Genomic DNA, 24699 nt, shown 5'->3' with positions numbered 1-24699 from the left:
AGTTCAGTCCAATAGAGTGCAGCATCTTGTGTATCTCAGCTGAATAGAGTAATTAATTTTTAGCACCTCGTACAGCCAGAGAATGTCTAGCTTTAATTAGTCTACAGTGTTTCTTTGTAATGGATTGAGCGGGGCTTAACTGGAGTGTGACAGTGGATTTGACTGGCTTGCTTTCATCTGCGGAACAGTAGCTGTCCTTCTCTGCTTCACTCGTATGTGCTTGCAAAGGCTGGGCTAGAGCGGTCACATACACATACACATGCATACTCTCCCTCTGTGTCCCTCCGCCCCCCGCTTCCACTTTGCCTCATCGTGTGTGTGTGTGTGTGAGAGAAAAGGACCTAAGCCTGTCAGCCCCAAAGGGAAGCCTGCCTCTGTGCATGTGTGTATGTGTATGTGTGTGAGTGGGTTAGGATGTGTGTGCGCATTCTGCTTCACAGCTGAGAGAGGGAAGAGAAAGAGATGGTGCTGAACACTCTCTGCATTCACTTTACTCGCCTTGTTCAAGTCTGAACAATTTCACCGAGCTCTGGACCCCGTCCTTTTCCCAAGGCTTTCAAAAACGTCCTGCGGTGAGGGGGGCTCTGGCCGCCGCTGTTGATTCAGCACCTGCGCTGAGCGAGAGACTGGGGGCGTGCGCTTGAGTGTGTGTGTGTGTGTGTGTGTGTTTGTATGTGTGCGTGCGAGCATGATCGAGTGCATGTGGACGCATGAGCCGGGAGGAAGGATGGCCGCTCTAATCTGAGCCGCTGCCACACTCGGAAGGAACAAAACTCTATTTTGGGGGAACACACATATACAACACTCAGAAGAGGAGAGGGAGAAGAAGCGAGAGTAGGAGAGAAATAGAGCGAGAGATACTAGCCCTGCTTAGTCCACAGCCGTACAGCTCCATCGCAGAGGAGCAGCACCATGCCTGCGGAGGTGAAAGAGGTGAGTGCTGGGATTGATGCTCCTTTTTCTCCACGCATTTCTTGGCATTCTCAGACTGCATGTGGAGAATGCTGGACTGCTGCTACTGAGGGGCTGGGCACTCTGGATCTTTCTCTGACATGCTCAGCATGCTGTGGTGAAATGCATATTTGAGCTTGTGAGGGATACCGAGCTGCAGAAATACCTGTAGCAGTGGTTTTTGAATGACGTCGAAGGACTAAACGATTTACATCCTTAACGGTCAGTGTTCTGAATCCCACAGAGGAAGCCGATGTAAATATGCAGCTTTGTTGCGTGATTAAGTGGTTTCAGGCTTGGGGGTGGTGGGGGGAGTGGGGGGTTCACAGCAGCCAGATGTCTTTGGCTTTATGCTGGAGCAGTGCTTGGCTGAAGCAATGTAGGGAGGTGGGAGGCAAGGGGGGGGGTCCTGTTGTGATGATGTTTCCTGCTAAGACTAGCAGGCATACTGCAGAGGCAAAGACGCGTGATGCCGCTGCGAAAAGAGCACACTGTCGGTGTGAGTCCGCCCAGGCAATTGACGGCGTGCATAAAAACTTCTGTCGGCGAGCCCTGGATGTCATGAGAGAGAGGCGAGGTGTGGGAGAACATCCGCAGCGGAGACAGCGGAAAAGCGAAATAACTCAGCCGGAATGCCTAAACATGGGTGCTGGCTCATGCATGGTTCGGTGCGACTTATAGTTCAACTGGCCTGGCTGTAACTCGGGGCGGTGTGAACAGTGCATGAACCATTTTTTTCCCCCCTGAACTTTGTCATCGGCGAATGATTCATCTGTCATACTCCGGGTTTGTGACAGATATTGTGGCTGGCATGCATCTGCCGTGCCCTTGAGCGGGTCACGGTGGCTCTGTGCATTCATTAAATAATGTTAAGCCACGCGTAGTTTCCTTGGCCCATGCGGGGAGGCTGATAAGAGTTTCCACAAAGGGGACCAAGCACACACGTGAGGGAGGGATTGAGAGCCATGGCCAGAGGAGGGAGAAAAGGATGAAGGGATGATGGATTCATTACGGCATGAGCAGTGAATGCTTCAAATGTCAGAACATTAGTGAGGATGACATGTCGCACCATAAAGGTAGGAGCGTAAGTTAGGAAGCTTATGCAGACCCCCTCTGAAGATTGGAAATTCTGCAAGGGGACTGCAGGATCACTAGAGAATCCTCATGACCCATGGGCATGATAGCGCATTAGGCTGGCAAGAGCTCTAATGCAAATCTCATCTGACAGACTCTCACACTTTCGCCTTCTTACCCTTGCACATTCCACTTCAGGCTTATTTCCATAGGGTCGAGTCCATCGATGTCCGAAGCCAATTCATCAGCCGGATATTAATGATGGGAATTCCTCAACCCCTTGACATTAATGAGACCTCCAAAGGTTGTGTCTGAAGCTGTGTGGTGCTTTTTGTGGTCTCCAGGAACGACAATATGTCTCTTTCCTCATCACCATAGTCACATTTGTTTGTGAACATTCTCCATTTGCATTGCTTTACATAAAATAATGGTGGCTGATGTTTGTTTCAGAGCGTTGGACGCATCAAGCGGAACGAGAGGATATTCTCGTTGACGTGCTTACATCTCTCTTTTCATCAGTGCTAGAGAAAAGCTGTATCCTCTGGCATGCAGAGATTTGTTGTTGGAAGACTGATGCTTGTTTGCAGAGTGCTCAGCCATTTTTTTGCAACACTGTTCAACTGACAGTCCATCCATCCTCACATCCTTCTCTAAATGCACGACTGCCTCCCTTAACCGGCTCATCATGCACTGTCATTTAAAGGAGATTGCTTTATGATTTGACGACAGAGCTACCGCAATAGAGGCCATAAAGAGCTTGATAGTCTAGTAATTACTCCGAGAGATGGGAGAGATATGAACGCTAACTGAAAGACAGCGAACATTCGCATTTCCAAAATATTTAATCCGGGGAAATGCAGTCATAATATTGGTTTCTTAATAGGTGAAGAAACTAGAGTAGCTTCTGAATCTGCCTGTGCATTATGAAGCAATTATCTCCATGCAGAGCACTGTGGACACGCAATTAAATGGCTTTATGTAAGTCTCTACTTCTAAACTAGGACATTTATTGCTTGTTATTCTTATAGGTCATATAGACTTATAGACTTATCACTTTTTAGAGGAAGGGCTTATAAGGAAAACGTAATTAGAGTTTGTTGTGTCTAGAAAGTTCTGGTTGAAGAAATCTGTGGAGGATGTTCAGAGGCCTGGCTCATGCATTATTCACAGATCTTATGTGTAATGAGAGGAAGATATACTTCTTTTTTTTTCCTTAAGAATGTTTGCGAGTTGTCTTGCAGCGAGATGAGAGTAATTTCACTAAATTGCCTTAGGTGCTTCTGAGGCCGTACTTTATGGTGATACAGTCAAAGTAAGTTTAATTATTTGAGGCACCGTTTTATGTGTGAGTGCGTAAGGAGAGGTCAATAAAACATCACAATATCCTCCTCAAAGAATGATGTGCCTCTGCAGGCTGAGAGGTACTCACATTGGCTTGTTAGTGGTTTAAGATTCTGCTCAGGTTGGCCTCTGCCGAGGAGAGAGGTCTGTGGCTAAGTCCCCTTTTTCGACTGATCTTTCTTCTGCTCTCCTTTGGTCCAAAAGGAGCAGAGCCCAGAGGATCCTCTGGTGGTGCCCTCAAAGAGGCAAAGCAAAGAGCAGGCCGAGGAGGTGCCTCCCACTGAAGATACTCCGGACACCCCTTCCTCTGACCTGTCCACGGTCACCTCCACCAATGGAAGCACACAGAACACAGAGGCTAATGTAGGTTGTGCAGAGTAAGGGTGGGTTAATGGGAGAGCCACAGTGATGGAAGTTGATAGAAGCTATGTATCTGCTGCCCTGTGGTGACATTCCATTAGCTTAGTCACTGCTGACTGAATAGCAACAGGCGGTAGGCCAGAAAATGGTTTATGTCAGGATTATACCATGTTTTGCTTTGAATGCACAAACAAGACAATTGTGTACATTGTTTAGTGTTTATTCAGATTTGTTGAAAATCTTTCAGTCCAAGGCAGTTTGTCTTGGGCAAAAATGAAATTTATGCTCTTTTTCCTCTTGCTCCAAGTGTAGCTGTTCAGCCAAGACATGTTTGCTAACTGATATTTGCCTCGTTAGTTTTGCCCTGGAGCTACCTAATAAGTACCTAATAAGTCATGGAAGCTTGTAGCCACCTGTTAAATAATCTCAAATAGACTTGCTCATGTGGTTTCTAATAATGTACGGCATGCTGTGTTTTCATAGTTTAAATAGATCTATAAAAATGATATAAGATTCCATTAGTTGTTAGATACTTTAGCCTCATAGCTCCAGGGCAAGACATCGAGCACCTCACATGTCTTTGCTTATTGCTACATGTGGGATAAAGGAAAAAAAAGTGTAATTTTTGTTTTTGGTAAAACAACTTAAGCTTAAATACCCCAAATTACATATATCAGTGCTGTCGGAACAAAGCATTGCATCTCCAAAATGAGAACTTTACAGGAGAAGGAAAAAACATACTCTACTTTTAATGTAAGTCAATGGAACCAGACTTTTTTCCAAGTAATTTTGGGTCATTTCTTTTTGTTCCATTTATCATGAAATTAACATGCAGTGTATAGGACGACGGGTATTTTCAAATTATGTCAAAAAACTGAAAAACAACAAAAATTGAGATACACAGTTTTGTTTAAATGTACATACGCACCCCCAGCAACACTGTAGGACCCAAAACAACATCCTACCTGGGGGGCCCCCCCACCCACCCATATGATTGTATGTTGTGTGTAAGAAAGAAAATGAATGCACACGTCTGTGTTAATAAATACTAAGGTAAATGCCACATACCAATAATTAGTAAGTAATAAAATAAATAAATAAATAAATAAAAATGAAATACAATACAGTGGGTGAGTCTCCTGGACATGAGGATGAAGCCTAGTCCTGGACTACAATTTCTTTTCAATGGAGAATCTCCAGACACAATGCTGTGTATTCCAGTACTAAACTTAATCCCTGTCTGGAAAACCAACTCAATTTGTGTTTAAACAGTGTGTGCCTCATTCCTAACTTCCTGATTTTTTGTAAGCAAAGAACTGTATCTGCCAATATCATGGCGGTCAATATCAAATAATGCTGGCCAATATTTCCAGTAATGATGTTATTGTGTTGGCTGTTACTACAGAATGATGAGAGTTCAGGCATAGGGACAGAGAAATCCTCCAGCCCTGACACTGAACTGAACCCCCTCAGTGCATGCAGCTCTCATGAGGAAGTTGTGCCAAAGCAGCTGGAGGTGAGGATGCTCATAACCTACAAAACCTTACAAACGTTCACTGGGTTAAACCACAGACCCAAACACTGCGAAATGTTTAGAAATATAACATAGGCTTCGCCATTTTTGTCAAAATGCAAGTGCTGCTATTAGTTGACAGTACATTCTTGTCTATGCAGTCAAGTCAGAATATTTTTGCTTAAAATTGCCAGGCAGCGTGGACAAAATGCTTTACAGATATGGGCAAACTTCTCACTTGAAACACAGGGTTAAAGTAAATTGGATCCACTTCATTGCATCAAATGCCCTGCTGCTGGCAATTTACCCTGCTCAATAGGAGCTCCTCTGAGTCGCATTTCATCAAAGTCCACATTAAACTAATTTTCAGCCGAGTGAAAAATTGTTTTCTGTGTAAGTTGTGCACATCAGGTACTCACATAAATATATATTCAACCCTTATTTGTTGCCGGTGCAGCAGAAATCATTATACAATTAGAGGAGTAATCAGTTAGAGGTCTTTTTATAACTTTCCCCTTTCAAATGGAACCATGGCCCTAAATTATTATAATATCTCCGACATTAAAGAATGAAGGGAAAGCGTGAATAAATCAATGGTTATACAAGGAAAAACATGTTGAGAAATAAATTTCTTGGCTTCCTTCTCAGGAAAGTACAACTGATGTAACAGAGACATTTCAGACAGTGTGCAAAGGCTCCCAAGATTCAGAGGCCATTCTCCTGCCAAATGTTTCACTGGAGAAGGAAGATGAATGTGTTTCAACCCAGGCTGCCACTGTAACTCCCCACACTGAGACCAACACCTTGTCTAACACTCTGGGTGACAGTGTCAAAGATCAGCCTGCTCAGCACAGCAGCACCCTTCAAAGCCCTCGAGTAGCCCTCAGTAACCACGGCACCATGCCTCATGGTTTCCAGTACCCTCCTCCCTACACAACCCTGCCCACCAGGAATTATTTACCAGAGAACTGCTATACCCTACCGCTCCACCGAGACTTTGGTCGAATTGCCCAGAGTGCATCAGTGTGCAATGGAGCGACTAAAGGAGACCAAGATGGTGCTGATCTGAGGTCAGGAATTGCTGCCATCAGTCATCCCATGATGGGAGGCACCCTACACATGAGGCCTACTCTGGACCTTGCGGTTGACGATCATTTGGGCCCTCTACCACACCCCTATCTGCAGGACCTGTACAGGATGCAGACCCTGATTCCGCAGAAACGTGCCAGCATGGTCAGCCTGGATACCATTCGCAAGGACCCACGCTGGAGGGACCCAAACTTGCGGGAGGTTATAGCCATGCTCAGCCACCCCATGGACCCGGTCAAATCTAATGCTGCAGCCTATCTGCAGCATCTCTGCTATGAGAACGACAAGGTGAAGCAGGATGTGAGGCAGCTTAGAGGTATACCAGTACTGGTGGGGTTGCTGGACCACCCCAAAGCCGAGGTCTACCGCAAGGCTTGTGGAGCCCTGCGTAATATCTCCTTTGGCAGGGATCACTTCAACAAGCTTGCCATCAAGAACAGTGATGGTATTCCTGCACTCCTGAGGCTGCTGAGGAAGTCCAGTGATATGGAGGTCCGAGAGTTAGTCACAGGTTTGTGTTCCTGTGTGGTGCTAATCGCTGCAATTTCATGGATTTGATTCTCAGGGAGCGCAGATGTTGATGTAAAGTGTAGCCCATCTGGTACTGTAAGTCATTTTGAATAAAGATGTCTGCAACATAAATGTAAATGCAAATATTTTGTATATGTGTCAAGCATTTGCGCTCATAACTTTGCCTGGTTTGAAGTTATCTGGTTGCTCAAGGTATATGTATCTGTGTAATTTATATACAATGGGGATCTTCATGCCATTGCCCTTAAGGCTAAAATCTAACCTCCCAGGAACGCTGTGGAATCTCTCCTCCCATGAACCTCTCAAGATGGTTGTCATCAACCATGGGCTTCAGACACTGACTGATGAGATTATCATCCCACACTCGGGCCTAAGAGGGGACCCCAATGACCCTTCCAGACCAGGAGATCCAGAATGGACCACAGTTTTCAAGAACACATCTGGATGTTTAAGGTACTTTGTGGTGTGCCAGATGCTCTTATTATGCCTTATTATCTCCTGGACTAGTACTACCAGAAAAGCAGTTGCATACAACCTCATCATTTCAGGCAATTGTGAGAGTGACCTGTATGAATGGTACCATGTTTGTGCAGGTCTGTGTAGCTTACAGGAGCTATATCTCCTGCAGGAACGTGAGTTCAGATGGAGCTGAAGCTCGCCAGAGGCTGCGCGAGTGTGAGGGACTTGTGGATGCTCTACTTCATGCCCTTTACTCTGCCGTGGCTAAGAGGGATATGAATAATAAGGTAGGCATACGCAGCCAGATCATCGCAAGATCTGCTTAATGTGAGCGAAGGTCAGCCAAGAGAAGAATAGATTAAAAAACAAAAACAGCCCACAGAGATTGATGAAAATCCATAATATGCTGGTGATTTTACACCTGGATATTGCTTCTAATATTACACTCTTATTGTCCTGCAATATGATACTCCATCTGCACTCCCATGAGGGACTTTTGGCATGTCCCGCAAAATGAAATCACTACATGGTCGGCTGTGGTCAAAATTATACTTGCTATTTTTATCCTTGGCCCGTTTACTTTCTTCAGTCCTTTTTTGATTTTTACTCTTCCCAGTCTGTGGAGAACTGTGTCTGCATTCTACGCAACCTCTCCTACCATGTGCACAAAGAGGTGCCGGGGGCGGAGAGGTTTTACAGCAACCCCACTACTCAAACCGTAAAGCCAAGGAGCCACCAGAAGAAGAAGGATGAGACGGACTGTTTCGGTGGACGTAGTACCAAAGGTCAGCTACTTAGTGGATTTAATTCTCTTTAAATATCAGTTTGTTATGGCAATTAGCAATGAAATTCCATCAGTCTTAATGTGGTGTCCGTTGTTGCATAAAAGGATAGTCCACAACACAGGATACATCATGGCCTATCTGAATGTACTGATATTGAGTAATAATCTTGAAACGCTGTAACCAGGATCAATAGTCATTTTGCTAATCTGGAAGATCTGAGCAGCAGGTTATGATACTAGCTGTTGTAATATGCCACATTTAGCTTGTAACATGTATTCTGCCATTGTGCGTGTCTTCTTTTCATGTGGTTGCTTATACACTGTTGGTCCGACTGTCTTCATCTGCAGAGGAGTGGTTCAATCAGTGTGAGTCTGCTTCAGTTCCTGCCTTGCCTTGTGTGTTTTGTAGTCAGTGGTGGAAAACCTTGATGCTTTATTGCAGTCATGTCACATACACTCGATTTATTCAGCACTCCCACTCCAACACCCACAGTGCCTCCCACACATACACTCAAGCTTTGGACAATGCGAGCGCTTGTTGCTTGAGAATTTTTTTTATGAAACATGCCAGCGTTGCGTTGCTGATGGTCCTGTGCCGTTTCAGGCAGGAGGCACGGAGCAAGCGACAAAACATACAGCACTTTGGAAATGCCCAAGCGCACGCTGCCAACAAAAGGTGCAGAGTTTTACCTTGGCTTTCGCCTTCGATTTTTACATCCATCCTTACCACCATCCATATCCATATTTCATGTGGCTCCTTCCACCGCTACAAGGAATAATACTTATGCTGCGTTCAGGTGCTCATCAGAAAGGTTGTATGTACCAGATGGCTAAACTAATAAATACGACTTCACTCTGTTCAGGTGCTTGTTGACAGATACGCCCACCACACAGGAAAAGATATCAAGGTCTGGAGAAAATGTGTCTTGCTTTTTCTTTACAAAAATAAGCTCATAAATCATATCAAAACACATCAGGTGTTTATTTCACATTCATCACTGAAAAGGCGAAAGGCTGCATTGCAACTCACATATATTCTAGAATCCTGAGATTCCCACTTCTAATTCCCATTTTTTTCAGCTGTAATGCTCCTTTCAAGTACAGGTGGGGTTGTGGTTTGCTCAAAGGGGGGGGGGGGGGGCTCTTTAACCCAATGTGCATGCTCATGTGGTTTATGTTGTGAATTGGTTGTTCTAATTTATTCGCTATGCTGTAAAAACTAAGAAATCAGTTCAACTCAAAGTTACAACTGATTTTAATGGACTACACTGCTTTTTTAAAATCAGCTAAAACGTAGGACACTAGAGTTCCCCCAACCCAAACATTTTGGTGAAAAAACTCCCTTTTCTAGTTCTCCATCTCAGTTGGGTGCATTTTTTTTTTTATTCGGTTCCTCCACTAACTAGGACTCTTTCCATCACATCAACCCATCAGGCATAAGGAAATGCTGCACAGTGCCAGATGTGGACAGCTGTAACTTTGCTGGGCAACAAACTCACGACATTGGGGTGAATTATTAGATGGTTGCACCACATGTGACCATGATAATTGGTTAACTAACAAATATTGTCTACAGTGTATTAAACATTTGGGGACGTGCTCTTCAGTGGTGCAACAGACTAAGCCATCGCTGTAAAAGGAGGTTGTAAGTTTAAACCCCAGCGATGCCATAGCCATCCGTAAATGGTTACCCAAGGGGAGAAAATGTTCAGGGGATTGTGTGATGGGAAGAGTGTCCCTGCAAATGAAGAGTTCAAACAAAAATATGTTTACCTCACTGAGAAGCAGAACTAAAAAATTAAGAGAACTTTTTACTAAACCAAAGATTTTTTGGGTTAACTCAAGTATCCTCAAGTTGGGTTCTCTCAGAAAAAGCAGGGTAATCACTTGATCATTTTAAGATGAGCTGACTTTAACAGTGTCACTGGCATCTATTGATTTTGGCCCATTTTAGTGGTGTTCCTAACTCATACGAAGCAGAAATAACTGTTAATTGGGATTAACAGTACATATTTAAAATGTGCTTCTTTACTGTTTATTATATTTACACAGTTTAATTGCTTTCCATTGCTTGACTGTTCACTCCTATAACTCACCATGATGAAAACAGTGTTGCCGTCACAACTCAGCCAATTTCTGCTGCATCAAACATTTCAATGCAACTTCATCATCTGACTTTAAGGAGCGTTCATGTGGGGCTTCTTCCTTTATCCGATAAAACTAGGACCACTTGAATGCAGCATATTTTCCTACAAGTTAATGTTTCATAGTTTCCAACACCATCTGAGTGCAGCTTTAATCTATTGTTAATCCATTTTTTTTTGTTGCAGGCTAAAAATAAATATTAGAAAATGAGGAGTTGGCCACACTAAATGCAAGCACTACTTTAATGTAAAGCATGTGGACTGCCAACGGACAGACCCTCAGGTTCAACTGCGTAATAAATAGGGCCGGATTGTGGAGATGTAGGCAGCATATGTAGCCTGCTTTTAGTCTGAAGTCGAGTGCATGTTAAGTTGGCAGATGGAGAGAGAGTGGGAGCATGCTTTGCTGAAGAGAGCAGGCGGGTCATAGGAAGAAGACAAAGCTTCCGGGGGGTGTGTGGGGGGGGGGTGGCGCTGGGGGGGTTGCAGAAGCTGCAGAAGCACAGATCAGCTGAGGCCAGTGTTTCACACCAAGCGATGGAGGCTTAAGACCAAGCCAAGACAGCTTTTGTGCGTAGGAGAGTAATTAAGTGTTTTTGGCTGGCGTGTCAAGCATGCAGGGAAAGGTGCTTTAAGAGGAGAGAAACAGCAGGGCGATGATACAGTGGTACACTTGTTACGCTTGTGTTTGGGTGTCAACGCATCAAGTTGGATTAGCAGCATTTTGCCTCTGTGTGGAAACCTATTAGATCAATGAGATAAGCGCTTTGCGCTGAGATGAAGAAAAGGACCGCTTTGTATTTAAGGACAAGTGTCTTGTAATTTTATGCAACTAGGTCACCAAGTCTAAGAATGACTATATCTCCGCTGCACTGACTCGAATATCCGAGCACACAGTTATCTAAATCCTTTCTGATACTACCCCAGCTAAAGTGATATCAGACGATCTGTGAAGGTCTGTGATCAAATTCAGGGCTACGTTATCTGTGTTTGTGTATTTGCCGTTCTTCGTGGCACGCATTCTGCCACCACGCTGATTCTGTATTTTCATATCCTTTTTTCCTGACAGCCTGTGATCTTATGTCTCTTGACTTGAAATATAAAGGTCCCTGTCAGTGTCACATTTGGTTGCTGTTTGGTCTTTTTGGAATCCAGGATAAAGTCGGTACATGAAACAAACAAAAAAACAGCATTTCGTCATTGTAGAAAATGACATCTTGGCAAAGTGAAAAGCCTGAAGTCTAGTAAATATCAGAGTTGGGCTGATAATTGATATCTAATATCGCAATACTTTAATGTTTAACACTGTTAACGGTTCTCCAGTTTTGTTTGGTTGGAAACTGAAAGAATGCCAAACTGGCACATTGTAAATGATAAAGTAGTACTAGAAGTTTCACCAGATAATAATTAAATGATAATTAAATGCATATTAAATGCAAATTGTAACAGTTAGGCTCTGTAAAACTGACGTGATACTTTGAGACAGTACCATTATAGATTATCATTTTTGTCAAAGCACTTAACTGTAGATGTTTTTACTTGTTTTAAGCAAGTTTATATAGTGAAACTCTCTTATTCTGTTGTTGATTAGCATTAATTTATAAAATGGATAGTTCCGGTCCTAAAATCTCATCGGCTGAGCGGTGTTCGAAGTCCACGATATGCGTGCACCTGTGACCGCCTAACAGCAAATGAATTGTGTATCACTGCACCACGGCACAAAAAAAGGTGCCGTTAATGGAATAATCTTTCACTGTCAAGCTGCTCACATGGACTGTATTGTATATTGATGAGATAAGAACCTGGTTTTTGTTTAAACTGAAGGGGTTGATGATGTCTTATGTTCTTAACTAGAACTAGGCTGGTCAGCTAGCTAACAGGTTAACAGTTCGCTAACAGCTTAAACAGCTCCATCACCAATATCACTGGCTTGAATTACAGTATGATTAACTGTAAAACGACAGTATAAAAGTCTAAAAATGTCTCTTGAGCGGATGATGAGCTTCAGATATTCGTGTCTCAGTCAGAATTCGCATCAAACCCAGGCTGAATCCCAAATTGCTCCATACTCCCTAAATAGCATGCTAGCTATGAAAGTTTAGAAATGTTATCACAGGGAAGCGAGTTTTAGGCACTGCGCTTCATGTCGTGCCGAAGACTTTACCAGGTTGAAGTGGCACAAATCAGATTTTTTGCCCTAACGTGACTCAGATCTTTTGTTTTCAGAGCTGTGTGGACACACAAATCTGATCTTTTCAAATCCGACCTGAGTCACTTTCACATGATTCTAGATCAGATACATATTCAATCCGTGGCCGTGCGACCTTAATGTGACACTTAGGTGGGAATTAACGTGCTTTTTTTTTTTTCCACTGCGCGTGCGCCATCATTCAACTTTAACCACTCAGAGGTTAAAGCCTGTAAACAGCGGAAAAGAAACACATCTCACCATTTTCACCTTTGTGTCGCTCATAATGAAGCTGAGAGCTGATCAGAGTCGATCATCTCCACAGCGAAGCTCGTTCTGCTCATTAGTCTGTTTGCTGATGATTCGTTCACGTGACGTTACTGAGTAAGATGTGCTCATGCGGGTCATTTTAGGACGCAGATTGGTTCACATTAATGACAGGTTTGAATCACTTACCTAAACGAGTGTGAACCGACCAGTCAGAGAGATCGGATTTGAGCAAAAAATCGAATTTGAGAGATGAGGCTTGTAAAGTGAATGTAGCTTGAGAACACCCTTCCCATGCTTTATTGTTTTATGACATAAGGCAAATCATTATTCCAAAAAATGATGCTTGAGATAAGCAAAAATATCTGCCAATAGGCAATCAGCCAAATTACAATAATCTCAAAATGAGAAAAGTTTAGATATACTGACTAGATTTAGTCAGATTTCACCAGCCAAGATCATTTTTGCAGTGTTGTGGAAAGTAAACAAAATGATCCATGCAGGAACTCATCACTATGAGTAAGGTATGACATATCGTATAACAATATATATGCATGTAATACGTTTTATTGATTCGTTGTAACTGTCAAGAAGTCGAGTGGGTGTTGACAAGGTAAACAGCTTCTGATAGCTTTATTCCCAGCGGAGGCTCCGGTCCCTTGAGTCACCCTTCCGTCTCCTACGGAAAGGTTCAGCGGAGATAAGTAGGTTTGCTCCAGAGGATCCGGAGGATCAGAAACGAGGCTCATTGCTGTGCAGGCTGAATCAGTAAAAGACTCTTGAGGGCTTATAAAAGAGTTCTTAAGAATTTCAGACTGTATTCCAGACTAGTTGTGGATACACGCCTTAGGTCACATCTTGCCATTGTGCATTTGGAATCCCATCTATGCCGTTTGGGGTGCCTGTCGCTCGAAAGAAGCCTCTGTTGGGCGGGAGGCCTTTAAAGGTCTTATTCTAACAGACGCAGCAAAGATGGAGCTTGCATAGCATATTAATGCCATATTACCACCATGCACAGAAAAAAAGCATATTCCATCCTTTTTTTTGCTGTAGGCTACACTGTCATGATAAACTCAAACATACATCACATTATTATGGCTTTACTGCACACACCAAATGTCTGTTATATCCATTTCATACAGAGGTTGACTTGGTGGATTATGAATCACTCGTGCCATCCTTCTCTGCTTTTTGTAGCTCACAGCTTTGATGTGTCTCTGTGTGTGCGCAGGTCTGGAGCTGCTCTACCAGCCCGAGGTTGTGAGGCTGTACTTGTCACTCCTCAAGTTGAGCCACAACCAAAACACTCTGGAGGCAGCTGCAGGGGCTCTTCAGAACCTGTCTGCAGGACAGTGGGCTGTGAGTGGGACCACTGGGCATGGAGAAGAGCAGCAAAAAGAGAACAAGAGATAGAGAGAGCTTTTGTAGAGGAACATAAACCATGGCTGAACAAGGAGCCTTTTCATAACGGAGTGAAATTATCTTTCAAAACCCGCACATGTAAATGAGACTGCCTTGAAATTAATGCATGCTTTAATAGCCTGTCATTCTGTCTGTGCTCTTTCTCAGTGGTCCAATTACATCCGAGCGACTGTGCGTAAAGAGAAGGGCCTGCCAATTCTGGTCGAATTGCTCCATTCAGATGCAGATAAAGTAGTGAGGGCTATTGCCATAGCTCTCCGCAACCTGGCTATTGACCACAAAAACAAAGATCTCATTGGTAAGAGAGCAGTACATTTTTTACCCGAATGTTAATTGGCCAGTTTTCATTCACTGTGTAGGTCTCCCCCATCACACGACAGTTGTGAGAGTTTAAGGGCGAGTACACATGTACAGGCATATGCAAACGCACCCCTGGTCAAATGACAGGATTTGTCTTATTCTCACATGTTTATTGTGAAAGTAAGGTAACACCCTCCAGAGAGTGCATCTTAAAGCACAATTACTGTTTACTATTGACATAATGAGTCATAACACTAAAGTATAAATGTGAAATATGGTGGTATTTATCATTATTGTGATATCTTTTGTTATCATGATCAACAATGAGCTTTTCTGACTGCATATTTGATTAAATATAAAGCAGCAAACCAATCAGATGAAAAAGAAATAGGGCCTTTATTTGTATGTTTTATTATCTTGTAGTCACTTAGTACCTTGTACTGTATGATTTCATGGACCCAAATTGACATAAGCTGTTTATTTTTTATTTTTAAAAACATTTAGCTTGTATTTACTGGCAGCGTTATGCTTACAGAGTAATAGTAGATCACTTACAAAAAGGGCCAGAGCTTTCTGCCAGTACATATCATAAAGATAGCAAGTTAGTGCTGCTGATTGACAGTTAAGACGCTACTGTCGCTTAGCAACAGGGACACGGGCAGCCAGAAGCAGCGTTCACAAAAAACACAGTGAACCCACAATAAAAAAAGGATGCAGCGTGAACCCCCACAGTGTTATAAATGGAACAAATGTCTGTCGCTTCAGTTTAAGGCCCCTTAAGTCAATACAATGTCATTTACTTCATGAAACATTTTATGCCATCTTGCGATTACTGGCATAAGCTGTTCAAACATTTTCAAGTTTTACTTTACATATGTGGTATTCAGTGCTTACGCATGTGTTAGGAAGTCCTTATGTAGGTAGCCTTCAAATAAAGTGTTACCCAATATACTATATTGTGATATGCCACCTGTAAATGATTGCCTTGCAATATATTAAAAAAAGGTTGAGCCTTTAAGCTCAACACAAAAAAGTGCCTATTTTTTGTGTTGAGCTTCAAGGCTTAACTTTGTTAATCAGTGGATTTTTAATATATTCCAAGGCAGTCAATTGCAATTTGCATATCGCAGTGCAGTATATCGCTGCTGTCAGAAGAAAATCTTGTATCTCCATAGTTTTTGATTTGAAAAATGCCATTACTTTGTTAATTTCATGAAGGATGGACGAAAAAAGAAATCTGGCTCCAGTGACTTACATTAAAAGTAAAGTATGTTTTTTTCCATCTCCTGTAAAGTTACCACTTTGGAGATGCAAGGTTTTGTTCCAACAGGAGCAATATTAAAAATGTACTGATTAACAAGGCTAAGCCTTTAAACTCAGCACAAACAGGTGTATATTTCTCTCATTTCCAGCCATGATGTTGTGTCTCAGTACTGTTGCTGCATTTTTGATATGTAAAAGTTGTGATGTAACTTGACTCCAAAATTGATAGACCTTATTTGCTCATGTCATGAACTACATTTCTAGCACGACAACACGTGTATATGCATATAGTTCATACTTCAGTCACATTTAATGTTACTCTGATTAAACCAATCAGTAATAAGCCAGTACCGATCCAGATTCCGTTCCATGTTTGTGTTGGTGTAAGTCCGCTAGCAGCATATATAAATGAGTTTACGTCTCTGAATGTATTGACAATGAGACATTATGTTTGATAGGGTTAAAGATCAGCATGTAAACTGATTGACTTGTTGTATCATTTGAGTACATATGTTTCTCAAGAGGCCAATATCACTGTTGCAAAAGCGAATATTGCGAAAACAATTAACATGCAGTGTATTGTGCTCCCTTGCTTAGACTCTCAGCCACTGATTGCTGTGCACTAATGTTCCAGTGCTGGAACATGACCTTCTTAGTTGAGAGCCCAGCTACCTTTTCAGTGATGTGCTGTTCTTTGACAAGTTACATAGCAACCATTAATTTTTGATAGATTCAATCCAGTCTATTCACATATTCAGAAGTTGCAGATTTGTGGCTTAATAGCCTCAGTGAGATGGTACTTTTTCCTCTTGTAGGGAGCTATGCCATGAGGGACCTGGTCAGCAACCTGCCCAGTGGCCAGCAGCGGCCTGCCAAAAACCTGGAAGGGGACACAGTGGTGGCAGTCCTCAATACTATACACGAGATCATCACCGACAATCTGGAGAACGCTCGCTTCCTCATTCAGGGACAGGGGATTCAGAAGTTGGTAGCCATAAACAGGACAAGGTAGTAGGACCGTATCCTTACAGTGTGTCTAGAAAACTTCACCTCAATCTGAGCATAAAAGCAAAACATGTTTTGAAGGTCCTGAAATATAGTGCTGCAAAGTTGACAGTGTTTTTTTTTTTTTTTTTTTTTTATTACAGTTTATGCACTGTTTACTTTAAAAAATTGCCATTTAATGTAGTCTATAAAACACTCTAAAAACAGAGGGGCAATATAGCTTTTGTTATTTCATTCCATTATGAATGAAATTCCATCCAAGAAGAAATTATTTGTGGCACAGACAGAACTTGGAACGATGGCTGCGGCAGTGGGAGATGAACCCAAGAAAGCAAGACCCACAAAAGTCACAGTGTGGTGCAATGCACAATATGCAAATTAGAGATTTCACAGCAAAACGACAGTGACACATGAGCGTTTAAAGATACACTATGTGAGATTGTTTGTTAAAGCTGAAAGAAGTAGCTTTAATATGGTATGCATGCACTGCTGTGAGTCGCCCCGTAAAGTCTGAAATAATCGTTTAAAAGTCAGAGGCATCGGTTCGGATTTCACGGGAGTTTTTCAGACCATGTCACACGTCTTTTCTTATTAACCACACACACTCGGGCTCAGAGAGAATGCTGATGTTTAGGTCTCAAAAGCAAAATTAACATTATACTGATGAAGATACGTACAAGGCCAAAAGTATGTGGACACAATGACCATGACACCTATATGAGCTTCTTCAACATCCCATTCTAAAACCGTAGCCTTTAATATGGAGTTGGCCCACATTTTTTGGCTATAACAGCCTCCACTCTGGAAAGGCGTTCCATAAGATTTTGGAGTGTGTTTGTTTAGTCAAAAGAACATTTGTAAGGTCAGGCACTGATGTTGGAGCAGAAGGCCTGGTTTACAATCAGTGTTCCAGTTCATCCCCAAGGTCTTCAGTTGAAGTCAGGGCTCTGAGCAGACTATTGTAGATCCTCCACACCAAACTTCAAACAAGGTCCTTATGGACCTCACCTTGTACACACAGGTCTCCAGTTGTGCTGGAACCGGAAAGGGCCTTCAACTGTTGCCACAAAGTTGGAAGCAAAAAAAACTCTGTCTTTGTGTGCTGTAGAATTAACTTTACCCTTCACTGGAACTAAGGGGCCCAAAGCCTGAAAAAACAGCCCTAGACTGAATATCCCTCCTACACTAAACTGTACTTTTGGCATTATGCATTCTGGTAGCTAGCATTTTCCTGGCATCCACCAAACTCATATTAATCCATCAGACTGCCAGATAGTGAAGCATGATTCATCAGTCCACAGAACATTTACTGTGCCATTTACACCATTCCAGTCGGCGTATGTCATTGCACATAGTGATCTTGGCCTTGTGTGCAGCAGCTCGGTCAGGGAAACCCATTTTATGAAGCTCCCAACACACAGTTCTTGTGCACATTTTGCTTTCCGAGCCTGTTTGGAACTCTTTAGTGAGTGATGCAGCAGAGGACAGGCGATTTTTTGCACCGTGCTCTTCAGTATGCGTTGTGAGTTTGTGTGATCTACTGTTTAGTGGCTAAGCTGTTGTTGCTCCTAGGTGCTTCCATTTCACAATAAAAGCACTAGCAGATCTTGTGGCAAAGTGGCGTCCTATAACAATGCCACGTTTCAAGTCATTAGTAAATGTAACGTTAAACTATATATTAGAAAACACAGCGTATCATGGAAAAGTCAAATGTTTAAGTGATGTTAAGTACAGTGTAGTAAAATTAATGCCACACTGAAGGAGTATAATTTCACTAGTAATATGGTAAAGCTATTGACTAATACCAATCATTCATTCCAGCAAGTAAGATAAAAATAATATAAAATAAAAATGGTGCACTAGGTGATGTTAAATCTGTTTTAGGATGTTAGGATGAAGTTGTGGGCATCACAAACATGCTAGCTGTACATGCTAGCCATAAACATAGTAATATTTAATGCAGAAACTTTCATATCAGCCAGTGACACAACTGTAAACAAAAGTTTGGAAGTAAGTCAACACATCCACTACAGAAATTATTACAGACTATTAAGAAAAGACGTGGGACATGGTCTGAAAAACTCCCGTGAAACCCAAACCGATGCCTCTGACTATTAAACGATTATTTCAGGCTTTACGGGGCGACTCACAGCAGTGCACGCATACCATATTAAAGCTACTTCTTTCAGCTTTAACAAACAATCTCACTTAGTGTATCTTTAAACGCTCATGTGTCACTGTCGTTTTGCTGTGAAATCTCTAATTTGCATGTTCTCTCTATATCTATAATGGTTTCTTCCGGGTTCTGTGATTTCCTCCCACATTCCAAAGACATGCAGTCATTGGAGATACAAAATTACGTGTGAATGTATATGTCTGTTTTTCTGTTTTGCTATGGACTGGCAACCGGTCTAGGGTGCTTCGTGCCTTCCACCTGGGTGTTGGGATTGACTCCAGTACCCCTCATGACCCAGGAGGATAAGCAGCTTAGATTAGATGATTAAACTCAGCATTCAAATAGAAACAGTGAAGTAAAATTTGCAGAAAATTTTAAGTTTCCTACAGAGGATGTGTTAACTTATTTTCACTCAACAAAATCAACAATATATGTGGTTTGTCCAGTGATTTTCAGACTTTATGCAACTGTATATGAGACGTTGCCCACTCAGAATCATATAAACAGTGACAAAAATAGGTAATAGATAAATTATTAACTATGCGCTTAAGTAAGTAATCAAATTTTTTATTAACTGTTTAGAGATTAGTAAATAATTAAAACCTTATTCTGAATCAGACATCTGATTTAGCCTATTGCTTTCTGAAATTTTCTTTTTTGGGATCCCATAGTATGGTATTATAAGAATTTCAACTGAGAAGTGAATACAACAGCCATGTAAACAAAAGCAACTTTAAGTTTGGGATTATGTCATTATTTAAATGTATTTCTCAGTGAAAGAAGAACATAATCTTTAAATTAGTTGATTCATCAAATATATATCTGCTCAAAACAGTTGAAGGTCATCATCACAGAAGTTTTGTACAACTAACTGCTGCATAAATTTGCATTTTCAAATCCACAGCCAGTCCGTCAGAGAGACCAAAGCGGCATCACATGTACTTCAGACTGTGTGGGCCTACAAGGATTTAAGGCACACGCTTTCCAAGGGAGGATGGAATAAAACGCACTTTAAGGTACCACCTTTTCAATCATACTGCAGTTCATAGCGCTGAATAGAAGGCAATAAATAGCTGGTCATGGTTCATTTAAAACTAATGAGTAATTAATGAACTTAATCTGTTTGCTGGATCATGAGTTTGGATGTGCTTTATATCTCCAGCCGACAGTCTCTGGAGTCCCCAAAAAGCAGAAGAATGCAAAGCTAGGCAATGATGACATCACGCTGCCCTTAATGGAGAAAAACCAAGGTCAGCACTATCCTTAGGCTTTGTCCCCTAGCTTTCAGAATGCACACTCATGATGGCCTACTTAGGAATGAAATGTGTGCGCGGGTGTCTGTGCCAGCATGCGTACTTTAATGCATTCATGCGTTTTACTCGAGACAGGTGGCATTTATGAGGAGAATGCACTTACTTGCGCTTATATAACCATGTCTCTCCTTCCTCAGATGGATACTGCAGTAATGATCAGAGTGACAGGGTTGGAGACGGGCCGTGCCATATGATAGAGCGGGAATCCTTCCAGGTAAATCTTCACAAGTGGTTCTATATAGCCCCAAAAAGGATTTGGCTATTGCTGCTGTTGGAGTGAAACCTCGCATCTCAATTCTTTTTGCATAATTTGAAAGTGCCTGTTGCTCTTTACATTGTTTAAAACTTTCTTGATGAATGAACAAAATAAATGACCTAAAATTACGTGGGAAAAAGTCTGGTTACATATATTTATACAATAAAAGTAATGTATGTTTTTTCTTCTCCTGTAACGTTTCCACAGCAGCCTATTGTTATGACGTCATACTTGTATGACATACTAGCAGAACCCTTTTTGGTGCTATATAGACCATTTTCATGAAAGTTCTATATAGAACCATATACGGCATATCATACCATGCAAAGAAACATGCAAATGATTCTTTGAGTTTTCATGGCTGTATATACAGCAATTGGCTATACTAAAGAACCCTTAAAGCAACATCTTTTTTCAGAGTGTGCTTTTTCTCTGGTGTATAGTAGCCTTTAGACGACTGCAGTCTATGTTTCTGCATTGGACTAATCAGAATGGAACCTCTGACCAGAACATAAGACACAAGTACCTCATTGCCCCTTGGTGAAGCACCTCATTGTTCTTAAATATGTAAATGCATGGGGCTCCCAAGTGGCGGAACTGTCCAAGCATTGGCCCTGTCATCAGGAGTTTGTGAGTGCAGTCCCTGGTGATGCTACAGTCATCCATGGCTGGGGTCCAAGAGCGCACAATTAGCCTCACTCTAAAATTGGAAAGAAACTCATTTGCATCTAAAAAATCCTAATTTACTATTAAATTTTTTTGCCATTTACAACTTTTACAAAATTCTACAATTCTGACTCTTCCCAACCAGTTATCAGGACAATATCGGCAGAAAATTATTAATCACACACTTGAGGGAAAAAACAAAGCATTCAGAATCTAACCTGAAATAGTGCAGGATTTCTTGTAGCACCACAAAACATAAAGCGAAGTAGGTTATGATAACAATAACCACATAACCTCACATGAAGACTGTAGCCACATTACACTGTGTGCACAATTATTAGGCAAGTGAGTATTTTGACCATATTATCATTTTTAGGCATATTTTCTAACTCCAAGCTGGATAAACTTGAATGCTTAATGGATTTAAGCATAGCAGGTGATGTGTATCTGCAATGAGGGAGGGTGTGGCCTAAGGAGGTCAACACCCAATATCAAGGCGTGCATAATTATTAGGCTGACTCTGAAAAGTTAAAAAGTACCAATTGCTAAGATATTGGGTGATCACAGAACCATCAAACGTTTTGTTGCAAATAGTCAACAGGGTCGCAAGAAACGTGCTGAGAAAAAAAGACGCAAAATAACTGCCAAGGATTTGAGAAGAATCAAGCGTGAAGCTACCAGGAACCCATTATCTTCCAGTTCTGTCATATTCCAGAACTGCAACCTAGCTGAAGTATCAAGAAGTACAAGATGTTCAGCACTCAGAGACATGGCCAAGGTAAGGAAGGCTGAAACCCGCCCACCACTGAACAAGACACAAGCTGAAGAGTCTAGACTGGTCCAAGAAGAAACTGAAGACAGATCTTTCAAAGGTTTTATGGACTGATGAAATGAGAGTGACTCCTGACGGACCAGATGGATGGACCCATGGCTGGATCAGTAACGGGACAGAGCTCCACTTCGAGTCAGATGCCAGCAAGCTGGAGGTGGGGTACTGGTATGGGCTGGTATTATTAAAGATGAGCTGGTTGGACCTTTTCGGGTTGAAGATGGGCTCAAAATCAACTCCCAAGCCTACTGCCAGTTTTTAGAAGACACTTTCTTTAAGCAGTGGTACAGGAAGAATCTGCATCTTTCAAAAAGACAATGATTTTTATGCAGGACATGCTCCATCACATGCATCCAAGTACTCCTCTGCATGGCTAGCCAGTAAAGGCATTAAAGATGAAAAACTTATGACATGGCCCCCTTCCTCACCTGACCTGAACCCAATTGAGAACTTGTGGGCAATTCTTAAATGGGAGATTTACAGTGAAGGAAAACAGTACACCTCTCTGAACAGAGTCTGGGAGGCTGTGGTTGCTGCTGCACAAAAAGTTGATCATCAACAGATCAAGAAACTGACAGACTCCATGAATGGAAGGCTTATCATGGTTATTGAAAAGAAAGGTGGCTATACTGGTCACAAATTTTTTTATAAATAATAAAAAAGTGAGATGGGATAATGTGTGTTTTTCATTTAGCCGCGTAATAATTCTGCACCATTATAGTTGCCCAATAAATGTGCACATATAGATATTCTCCTAAGAAAGCTAAAACTTCACTTTATTTTTCTTAAACATTCATGATTGAGGTTTATTAACATTTTGGATTAACCCAGAGAGCACTGTAGCTGGTCATTAATAAAAATAATCCTCAAAAATAAGACTTGCCTAATAATTGTGCACACAGTGTAGTTGTAGTCTAATATTAACACAATAACAAGTTGCTAGTAGGGATGAACATTTTAACCACTGTCCAATTCATATTGAAGTTTTTGTCATATATTCATGAATATGCACTAGTTTTTAAACTGAGGTGCTTCCATTAAAATTTAAAACTACTAAAGTATTGGTACCAGATGATACTCAAAGTTTCAGTATTGCTGTTGTTGTTGTCGTTGTGCTACAGTTTCCAGTATTTAATTTGGTCTTTGTTTTTTGCAGGGTGTAAATGATAAAAGGCATTTCATCAGGGCCAGTAGGCCAGCTGTTGGCTTAGTGGAGCGGACTCCTCAGCCCTTGGACTCTTGGGTCTGAAGCCCCATCTGGTGAGCTGTATTGCCAGATTCAAGGATAAAATAGCCCCTTGTGTCCTTTTTACAGAGAAATTGTGCCTTCCTTAGATGGTGCATGAAGCAAAATTCTTTCTTTGGGCAAAAAGGCCTTTTTATTCACGTTTTCCCAAATCTTTAGCTAAACCAAAGCTAAACGTGATTAAACAAGACTTTAAAATTATATTATTCTCTCTGACAAATTCAGAGCTGTTTTCAGGATTTTTCTGGTGTAAAATAACCTCATGCTTTTGGACTCATTAAGGACATTTCCAAAGGTTTAATAAATAACCTTGTACCAAAATGTCAGCTACAGCTTTATAATTGTAAGATCTCATGATGTATGATTTTTCTGTTGATTTTTTAACTGTCCTTCTTTTTAGAGATGGAAGAGAACAATCAGTGAAACTGTCAGAAACTGGCATCATCTGATCTGCATCCAAATTGACCTCATCTGAAGTCATGGTGTGTAAAAAGAGAAGGAATTAAAGCAAACCATAGCTTTTACTCCAGCATTCTCAGAAAGCAGATACTGGATTTTTGTTTATGGAGAACTCGACTGATTGTGGCTGTCAGTTTTTTCCATGCAGTGTTTTTCTCTCCTAACTGCTCAAATGTTCTCTGCTTTTAGCTTCTCTCATAAATTACCAACGCCATTTCTCCAGGATACTTTACAGATATTACAAATATAATCCCAGTATTGTTTGATATTTGATTATAAATCATATCCTTGTATTATTTAATTTTTTTCCAAAAAACATATATTGTATAATAGTGATGAAATTCTTTAACTGTAGGCAACACAGAGCAGTATTCTATCATGTTTTTTCTATGTACAGCAATGAGATGCAACCAGAGCATACTATGGATATTAAATGTGACTAATAGTATAAGAAAATACCAGACATCATTGTGCCATATTAGTCAAACAAGTAATTCTTACTTGATTGATTTGTTCCTCCACATGAGTGTTTTAATTGCTTGAAAAATAAAAGGCTTTTTATCTTTTCTTGTCCTTTAAAACCAAATGGTTGTTCTCTTTTTGCCTGTGGTAGTTACTACATAAAATGAAAAGTCATTGATTTACTCCAGTATTGTCCATAGTTCTGTAGTGTAACAGCAAAAACACTGTGTTAGATGCTTAGGAAAACATTTGAACAATGTTAAGAGTGGCTTATTATTCTTAACTTTGAATAGCAACAGTATTTAAGAACATAAATTTTAAATATTTTTATATACAAACCAGTAAAAATTGAACTGAACAATATAGACATAAACCAGTGTATGCAATGTATGCACAAGTCCATACAAAGCCCATACTATGACTCTGCTGGAATTAAGTATAATTGTAAATCATTCATGTCATCAGTAGCAGATGGGACCTGGCACCGAGACTGTAGTGCCCGTCTGATGCAGCTGAATGAGTCAAACGTTAGTAAAAAGGAAACGGCTAGTGGGCTGGTGTAAACTGTTGGCTAAATACGAAAAGCTAAAACCCCAAGAGA

At 41.3% G+C, this 24699-nt stretch overlaps 1 protein-coding gene across 5 annotated transcripts; it reads left to right on the top strand.

Moving 5' to 3' along the window:
• Positions 1–349: 349 nt before the first annotated feature.
• Positions 350–24222, top strand: arvcfa (ARVCF delta catenin family member a). 5 transcript variants are annotated; one of them, XM_017710756.2, is made up of 17 exons: positions 350–933; positions 3571–3729; positions 5132–5242; positions 5888–6839; positions 7129–7312; positions 7488–7605; positions 7935–8103; positions 8451–8468; positions 8707–8778; positions 13933–14060; positions 14271–14421; positions 16502–16694; positions 19772–19883; positions 20030–20117; positions 20318–20394; positions 23088–23191; positions 23578–24222. In XM_017710756.2, the coding sequence occupies exons 1-16, from the start codon at positions 913–915 to the stop codon at positions 23178–23180; spliced, it is 2646 nt and encodes an 881-aa protein (XP_017566245.1). In that variant the 5' UTR covers positions 350–912; the 3' UTR covers positions 23181–23191; positions 23578–24222. The 5 variants fall into 5 exon arrangements, with proteins under 5 accessions (XP_017566245.1, XP_017566247.1, XP_017566248.1 ...); XM_037547471.1 differs by lacking the exon at positions 350–933 and adding an exon at positions 1418–2027; XM_017710757.2 differs by lacking the exon at positions 350–933 and adding an exon at positions 2071–2329.
• The last annotated feature ends 477 nt before the right edge of the window (positions 24223–24699 follow it).

This window comes from Pygocentrus nattereri, chromosome 18, assembly GCF_015220715.1.
Source record: "Pygocentrus nattereri isolate fPygNat1 chromosome 18, fPygNat1.pri, whole genome shotgun sequence".
Lineage (NCBI taxonomy): Eukaryota > Metazoa > Chordata > Actinopteri > Characiformes > Serrasalmidae > Pygocentrus > Pygocentrus nattereri.
Note: the sequence above shows the minus strand (reverse complement) of the source record. Positions and strands in the feature narration are given on the sequence as shown.